Source organism: Neoarius graeffei, chromosome 22 (genome assembly GCF_027579695.1).
Source record: "Neoarius graeffei isolate fNeoGra1 chromosome 22, fNeoGra1.pri, whole genome shotgun sequence".
NCBI classification, from domain to species: Eukaryota; Metazoa; Chordata; class Actinopteri; order Siluriformes; family Ariidae; genus Neoarius; species Neoarius graeffei.
Genome location: NC_083590.1, coordinates 4,095,013 through 4,104,338, shown reverse-complemented (window position 1 = coordinate 4,104,338; position 9,326 = coordinate 4,095,013). Strand labels below are relative to the sequence as shown.

Sequence of the window (9,326 nt, the reverse complement as noted above, 5' to 3'; positions counted from 1 at the left end):
TGCTGTATACCAATAAAACAACTGTGTCACAATAAAACAATAATTTGCAACTTTAAAATTGTAGGCATGTTGTGTAAATCAAATGGGGCCAACCTCCCAAAAATCCATCTTAATTCCAGCTTGTAATGCGACAAAACAGGACAAACACCAAGGGAGATGAATACTTTTGCAAGACACTGTACATAAACATGATGCACGTGAGAACATTCTCCTTCCTTTCTAACAAATGTCCTGGATCGAAGGAGCACTTTACAACAATTTACTGACTGTAACTTGACTGCAACGGCATACTACTGAAATCTATGAATAGTACAGCGTGTGTTAAAGTGTACCATTCCAAGTTACATGGAACGACCTGCTTGTGAAAAACCTGAATGAACGATCTGACTGCTAATATTCCTGCTATATACAATTCAAACCAAAATGGAGTTATCCATTTATATGTATTAACCCCTGCAACAATGTCTGTCCTCCTTCTGTCGTCTCCATAGCACAGTCATCTTTCCCCATTGTTGTTCACTCCTTGCAGCTGTTGTGCCTTTAGGCTCTGAAGGCTCTGAAGTTCTGTCCTGAACTGCTCTTCAAGATCCTTGTGGCTGTTCAGGAATCTACAGATGTTCTGCAGTTTCTCCTAAACGGGAGGAAAATAAATAAATAAATGTCACGGGAATCTAGCTTCAGCAAATTTGCCACCAAGATAAAGAATTTCTTGGAAAAAACTAGATTTGTATCAAAACTATATAATCAATTTAAAAAAACACAGGAAGCGCTCATTTTGTTTTAATTTAGTTTGCTGGCACAGAGGTGGTCACTGAGAGGAAGTCACTGTCGTTATAATATACTATAATTATAACTATTATAATATTGAGGATTTTTGGTTTGGTAGGTTATGTAGACCTTACCAGAGGTATGAGATCCCCCTGGAGCTCACGGTTGTTTAATAGGTCTCTCAGGGATTCCCTGAGCAATTCTGTCTCACACTGGCTGAGAGATTCAATCAATACTCCTTCCATTTTGGCTCCATCCACACGGTCCACCCCAGGGATGTGCAATGATAGATCAACAGACAACATCTGAAAAACAAAAGTTACTAAATGATTTATACTCGAGCTGTCGAAGTTAACATGATAATCATACATTAACGCAAATTCATTTTAACGCCACTAATTTTTTTGATGCGCGATTAACGCATGCGCGTTCTGTGCCCCTCCCCCATAGTTTGGGAAATCAGGAAGTGATGTAGTATGAGCGAGCGATGTAGCAAGTAGCTGGTCGGCGTAAGTCGTGATAAAGTGCACTTATATACATACAGAATCAACTTATATTGATGCATTCTGACTGTTTACATAAAATGTGTGTATTTTTTAGGAGCTTTTGATGGTCCAGAGGGAAGAAAAGAAGACGTGTGAAGGTCCAGGTGTGTGTGTGTGTGTCTGAGCTCGTAGGCTGCACACTGGACTGAGAGAGTTTGTTTTATTCTGAGAAATTTGTGAGTGATGTAAAAGTGTTTATAAATGCAGTTTTTGCTCATGAACGTACTGTATATTTAACAGTGAGTTTTTGCATTTTACTGGAAAACATCTTTATGATCTGTGTGCCTTAAATGTATTTATTTGGGGTTTTGTATTTTGATTTTCTTTATTTAAAGATGGCCACTGCTGTTGTCCAGAGTCCACATCACCGAGTTTGTTTAGTTCAGGGGGTTTCAAAGTGTGGGAGAGTCAGACCCCCCCCAGAGAGCAAATAAACAACAGCGTCCCTCCCCCCCCCCCCCCCTACAATTTTTGTTGTTGCTATACTTAATGTTCCATTCGTATTTAAAAAAAATGGTTGTTGTACACATTTTTTTCTTTAACACATTTTAAACATCTGTGCTTTTTTAAAACATTTTTTTTTTTTTACACATTTTAAACATCTCATAGCATCGTTAGCTAGCACCTCTTGGCAGACAACACACTGTGGCAGTGGAGCATCTTCAGATCCAGTCCATGAAAATCCAAACTTTAAATAATCGTGGTCATACTTCCTTCTTTTTTTGCTTGGCCCAGACTCTGTCTCCTCACTCACTGTAGCTTTAGGTACTAAAAATCGATCCATTTTGTCTCTGGCAAAGGCTAGCTGAAGTTCGCTAAATGTCCGCAATAGCAACTGATTCTGGTTTATTTTTCCTCACGTTGCGCCACCCCCAAAGAACTCTGGCGCCCCCTAGGGGAGGCGCGCCCCACACTTTGAAAAGCCCTGGTTTAGTTAATTTTATTGCGTAGCTTGAGGCTGGAAGTTAAGTCCAGAACTCGAGGAAAATACTGTATTGTTTTGTTCACACTGAATTATGCTAAAGCCTCAAAATTATACAGTTGAAGCGGCTTTGTTTTTTTAAAATGCAGTAGGGGAATAAAATAACCACAAAAATAATTTTTGCTGTGTCCAGCATTATCTTTCCTGACCTGGCCACATACATTTACATAAAGCAAGCAGATTTGTCCACTCTCACTCCCCAAAAACTTGAAAAATATCCCTTTAAGGTACATTTAGAACAGATTTTTAAAAAGTGTGATTAATTTGTGATCAATTGTGAGTTAACTACAGATAATAATCAAAGCCAAAGTCCTTCCCACGCCATGTGGTGCATAGGGTGGCGCCGATCTCCGTTTCCGTAGCCCTCGGCCTTTCGCCTATTACGTAGCTAGGGTTACAGTGGGGCATGGGTCCTCTGGTAACCGCGAGAGTTTGACTCCCCACTCACATCTGTATTGCAGCGTACCTTGCCAGACAGCAATAGGTACCATTTTTATGATGGTCTTTGGTATGACCTGACCGTGAGTAGAACTCACTATCTCCCGATCGAGAGTCGGACATGCTAACCTCTAGGCCAATTCGTGGTGCAGATAATAATATTAACTATTTTAATCCATTGACAGCCCTAATTTATACACATAACCTCACTGTAAATTAGCCTGGTCAGTTAAACAATTTAAAGGGCATATTCTGGACCAATTTTGTTTGTTTTTTTTATCTGAAAGTACGCCCCTTTACACACTCATCCAGAAGGGTAATTTTGCACAAGGCCATCTGTCTACAGCAGAAAAAAATAAAATAACAAAACGCGTCTGGAAAAATCCCAAGGGAGTCTGGAGCCAGATTCGTGGCGTCACCTGCGGAAGCGCCAGCAGGCTGCGCGAGCTTTGCACGGTTTCAGTGCACAGTCTGTGTAGACCAAGCGCTCCCATTTCTCTCTCAGTGTCCGGTCTTTTGGAAAACGATGAGTACTAATCCCATCATGATTGGTGTTGCTACACCCTCCTACGATACATCTGTTAACCATTTTAATAATTATGCGATAACGTTGAAGAAATTTGCAGAAAACCACCAGGTCGTTTTCTCATAAACAAACCAGCGCTGACGTAGGATTCAGAGGGAGGCGTCCCGCATGCGACGTCACGAAAATCAACGTTTCCCTGGAAATTCAAATGCAAAGTTTTTTTCAGAGGCGGACCAATTCGCCTCAAATGGCTTGATTTCAACTGAATTTTTCTGGTATTGCGCAAGGTAAACAAATTGCAGAGAATGCAGAATGTTACAGATATTTGACCAAAGTTTAATATAAAATAGGAGAATTAAATTGATATTGCTCCTGAATTTTCCCGTGATATGCACTTTAAAACTTCATCCACCATCATCAGTGAAGTGTGTGTAAGCGCTCTTCTGTGTTTTGAGGAAGACGTGACAACACGGGAGCACCACAGACATTTTGAAAATCTTTATCTGATCACAAGCTAATTTTATTAGGCTTATATCCATTATGCTATGTATGTTCTGTTATGTCCATGTAGCTATCCAAAAGCTTGAGCATGAGCTAATCTCATTTAGCGAGCAACATTTTAGACATTTGTTGGAGGAGGTTATGTTTTCGCTTCCGTTTGTTAGCCTGTTCCCAGCATAACTCAAAAAGCAGTAAACGGATTTTGATGACATTTGGAGGAAAGGTGGGCCATGGGCCAAGACATTTATTAGATTTTGATGCAAATGCAGATATGTATGCAAATCCAAGATTTTATTTTGTCTGTTCCCAACGTAACTCAAAAAGTAGTGAACAGATTTGGATGAAATTTGGTGGACAGCTTTAGTATTATCCAGGCTTGTCATACTCGAGTCCAGGACTTGGACTTGAGTCTGACTCATGCCCTAATTTTAAGGACTCGTGACTTGACTTAGACTTGAGCACTGATGACTCGGACTCGTGCGTTAACTGCATTCGGACTCGTAAATTGGAGACAAGGAATCTGATTTTTTCTTTAATTTTTGTAACATGCCGTAATAATTTGGCATAAGATATTGATATCTACATTAATTTTTATGCTAATGTTGTGCAAGAGAATGCACATTCACCTGTTCATACATCATGTTCAGGAACAAACTAACATTAATGGCGTTAAAATGCCTGGAGAGACGCCCCTAGGATTGTCTGCTTTGCTTATACTGACTTCTCGTGCAGTGGAAGAAAATGCACTGCTGTGTGTTCCATATGTAGAAGAACTATCAAGGAGATGACGGGGATGACTTCGATCGTCATTTGGTAAGACTCCACCCAGAGAAGTGAGTGACACGCTATGTTCATTGCTCTATTGATAGCAGGGCTTGCTGAGCGATGAACTAGCTAGTGTTAACCCTCTCTCATGTTATTTACGCTGTTGATAGTGGGTGGGGCTTGCTGAGTGATGAACAAGCTTTTTATCTGTAGCCTGTTAACTAAAATGAGGCAGTGGAGCAGGAACGTTAGTCCAACACAGTAGCAGAGACGCTTTCACATAAAGGCAGCAACAGCCACCATCAAACAGTGCGGTTGGAGTCTTATTCTCGGACTCGACTCATATCAATAGTGGACTTGACTAGAAATTTTCTTTAATGAATTGGACTTGAACACTGGACTTGAGTCTGGACTCGGACTCGAGGTTTAGTGACTCGACTACAACATTGGCATTACATGTTCAAGTGATTTGATTTTGATGTTGATAATATGTGGCCTGATGGAGGTATGCACTCTGCCAAGTGCCCTTCTCGTTATCACTGTGTTTCTTAAGTTGGCTTCTTGCCCAAGATGATTTTTGCAGGCATCATTTACTATTGTAATTAACAACATACTTTTTAGTTGACCAGTTATACTTTATCAAGAGTCTGACATTGCCAGTTCATTAGCAGTATAATAGTATGGATGATAACACTCCAACATGTACACATAAATGGACGATTATTTCAAAGGGCACTGCAAGGCAAGGCAAGTTTATTTATATAGCACATTTCATACACAATGGCAGTTCAATGTGCTTTACAGAAGTAAAAACAAAAACAGTAAACAATAGAGAAATAAAATTACATAAAATAATTGTATCTTTATTCTAAAATAATTAATTAAAAGAATTAAAAGAAAATAATAAGAATTAAACAATAGTAGAAATAAAATATTAAAATGCCAAAAAGAAAAAGGAGAAAAAGAAAGAAAAAGAAACTAGCAGAATAAAATAGAATAAAGTTAAAGTAAATTTAAAACATGCAGAGAAAGTAAAGATTATAAAAAGTGTAAAAAATATTAATTATTTAACAGAAAGCATCTGAAAACAGCTTGGTCTTTAACCTAGATTTGAAGCTGCCAACAGCAGGAGCATTTTTGATGTCCTCTGGCAGTTGGTTCCATAGCTGTACTGCATAGTAGCTAAAAGCTGCTTCACCACACTTTGTTTTAACAACTGGTTTTAATAGTAAATTTTTCTGTTGCGATCTGGTAGATCTGATTGGGTTAGGCCGCTGCAACATATCAGAGAGGTAATTGGGCCCTGTACCATTTAGAGATTTGTACACCAGCAGCAATACTTTAAAGTCAATTCTGTAGCTTACTGGAAGCCAGTGAAGGGACCTTAGAATTGGAGTAATGTGCTCTTCTTTTTGTTCGTGTGAGAACCCTCGCCGCTGCATTTTGAACCAGCTGAAGTCGTTTGATGGTCTTTTTTGGCAGGCCTGTGAAAAGGCCATTGCAGTAATCAACCCTACTAGAGATGAAGGCATGTATTAGTTTTTCCAGATCATGTTTTGACATAAGTCCTCTTAGTTTGGAAATGTTTTTTAGGTGATAAAATGCCGTTTTAGTGATTGCTTTCATGTGACTGTCAAAGTTTAGCTCGCTGTCAATGAAAACACCAAGATTTTTAACCATTTCTTTAGTTTTAATCCCTTTTGTGTCAAGAATAGTGGTAGTCCTGAGTCTTTCATCTTTTTTTCCAAATAGAATTACTTCTGTTTTATCTGTGTTCAGCTGAAGAAAATTTTGTGACATCCAGCTATTGATTTGATCGATACACTGCAGTGTTATTTTACAGCACCTTTGAAAATGAGTTGTAAGCAGATACTATATGGCAGTGGTTTTCAAAGTGGGGGCCTCAGAACGTTGGAGGGACGATAAAAAAATTGCAAAAAAAAAATCCTTTTTTTAAATAATTATTAAATATATTGTAATTAGTTTTTGAATCATTATTCTAAAATATAATTATTAATAATAATAATACATCATATCGAAACATTGTTTGCCATGCTTATCTCTCTGATTGCCTGTGATGTTGCTGTTTGCGCCATTTATCAACCTGCTTTGCTCCTCAAGCTAGCGTATTGCTAGCGCAAAATGGACAGGTTTTTGAAGAAGGGACCGAAGGAACAAACCAACAGCCCTGCTGTGGAGGACACTGCTGCGAAAAAAACTAAGAAGTCCTGGCCAACTAAAATCCGAAAATATGAGGCAGCATACATTAAGTATGGCTTTACAGCCATACAGAAAAATGGCCATGATTGCCCGAAATGTGTCCTCTGTCTGGAGACCCTGTCAAACGAGTGCTTAAAACCTTCGAAACTTCAGCGTCACTTGGTACAAAAACATCCGACAGATGCTGAAAAAACAGTAGATTTCTTCAGACGCAAAGAAGAGCATTTGGTCAGGCAATCTGCTGCATTCACCCAGCAAGCTACTGTCCCCGAGCGGGCCCTGAAGGCATCATTTTTAGCCTCGTACCACATTGCTCGTGCTAAAAAACCTCACTCAACTGGAGAAGATTTGATTTTACCAGCCACCAAAGACATTGTCCGAGAATTGCTTGGTGAGGATGCTGCCAAAAAAATCGATGCTGTCCCACTCTCTGATAACACCGTGAGGATTGGTGACATGGCTCAAGACGTATCTGCTCAGCTGTTGGAGCAGGTGAGAGCCAGTGAATACTTCGCACTTCAGCTGGATGAGAGCACAGATTTATCCAATGAGGCCCAACTGCTTGTGTACATCAGATTTATTTCACAGGAAAGATTTGTGGAGGAAATACTATTTTGTAAAGCACTTGAAAGAAGAACTACTGGGAAAGACATTTTTCAAGTTTTGGACGATTACATCGAGTCTAACGGATTGGATTGGACCCATTGTGTGGGGGTGTGTTCGGACGGAGCTGCGGCAATGACCGGGAAGATCAGTGGAGTGAACGCGCTCACTAAGCAGAAGGCCCCGCATGTAGTGGCCACACACTGCATGCTCCATCGCGAGGCACTGGTCGCAAAAAGGATGGATAACGGGTTGAATCAGGTACTACAGGAGGTTATACAGTTTATTGTTCAGTGCGAAAATATTTGTGTTGAAAACATGTTAGTTAATAATATTCTTATGCTAAACAAATGTAACAATTATTGACTATTGAATAAAAGTAAGACAAAACATTCTAAAAGTTGATGTTTCTTTACATATTTTGTAGCATTGTCTGTGGGTTTGCAAAGGGGGTCCCCGGCCAGAAGCTAATGCTGTTTGGGGGGCCTTGGCATGGAAAAGTTTGGGATATATGATACTGGATTGGACTGTAGACTTTTCATACTGATCCATCTTAAACTTTTATTTATGCTGTGTTGTTTTGTCTTATACCTCCTGGATCTGTTGGCCTGCTGCAGCCACTTCAGGGACGTGGCGTAGAGTTAGTAACAACTGTTCCAGGCTCTTCTGAAAATGTGTCATCCACTCATTTGAGACCTGCATCTCACACGAGTGCATTAACTCATTCCTACAGCGTATGACCTGGGGGGAACAGAGGGATGAAATGTGTACGTCAGCTAAATGGATGAACTGTGTTCGCATGTCTCGACTACAGACAAATTAACTCCCTTTGGTCTGACTTGGAAAAGATGGTTTTTAAATACAGCTTCTCACATCTGGAATAAATTTTACACTAGCTTCAAACTGCAAACCTTGCGGATTTCTTCAGCCATCCTGTTCTCCTGTCATCCTCAGGGTCATTCAAAATCGGCAATTAATTGTAGCCCTAAAATGGACCTCAAATGATCAAAAACAATCAGAAGAGAATAACGAAAGCTTTTTTTGGTGTAAAGTTTTGAAAAAAAAAAAAACAATGAGCACCATGTACACAGACGTTTGCTTTGGACTTTCAATTATATGTCAGTTAGGATCTCTCTCTCTCTTTTTTTTTTCTTTGAACTCAGCATCACAGCAAATGAGGCCTTTTCTTCAACATGGTTCCTTATTCTTGAAATAAAGTACATATAATCTGACTTTGCTCACTCTTATTTGTGTGACTAGACGAGTGTCTCAAGCATTGCTTGGGAGTATGTAATACGATGTGCAACAGCGTTTCACCTCTGTGATGAGCCTCTGGTTGATGAAGCTGAAATGGTCACAGAAGTGGAGGAGATTAAGCAGTGCTGCTGCATCACATTGGTCTGCTCTGGATAAATCTGCCAATCCTCGTGGCATGAAAGCCTACACAATGTAAGCAGAACCAGTAAACACATTAAAAACCAAACGTCCTCGGCTGCTGAATGTGATAAGAGAAGCCACTCCATTTAACAAACAAAGTGCAGTCATACTGGGTCATTTTTGCCAACCTGCTGTATTTCTACAATGGCCTTCTTTAGGTTACCAATTTTTCTATAAACAGACAGACAGACCTACACATAAGGTGTAATGCAAACCTCAATATTAACTTTTGACACCTTAAATGGCCTCAAAATTTTTTTTTGCCCCCCTTGAATTTCCTTTTACCCTAAAATTTTGCTGTATTTCAGCAAGTTTTCAAGTACATGGTTCAAGGCAATACGGATACGTTTTCTAGGGGTATAATTGAGTTATTTAGATAAAAGTACATGTTTAAAAAAAAAAAACATTTAAACATTTATTTCTGCAACAGAAGAACAAGACAAGCCCTGAAAAGATGAAACAGAAATCAATATCATATATGTAAGACTTCCGTATGGTACTAGTACATAATACGTCTTTTTATTATAGAGTTTAGGACACA

General features: G+C 39.4%; 1 protein-coding gene across 1 annotated transcript in view; it reads right to left on the bottom strand.

Annotated features, from left to right (window-relative positions):
• Nucleotides 1-202: 202 nt before the first annotated feature.
• LOC132870542 (uncharacterized protein CXorf38-like) overlaps nucleotides 203-9,326 on the bottom strand; it is a 39,076-nt gene continuing 29,952 nt past the window's right edge. Inside the window, exons 2-4 of the mRNA XM_060904219.1 lie at nucleotides 8,666-8,788; nucleotides 7,940-8,089; nucleotides 203-631 (exon numbers count right to left, since the gene is read on the bottom strand). Of these exons, the coding sequence (XP_060760202.1) occupies nucleotides 497-631; nucleotides 7,940-8,089; nucleotides 8,666-8,782 (402 nt within the window). The 5' untranslated portion in view covers nucleotides 8,783-8,788 and the 3' untranslated portion in view covers nucleotides 203-496. The remainder of the gene's footprint in view (nucleotides 632-7,939; nucleotides 8,090-8,665; nucleotides 8,789-9,326) is intronic.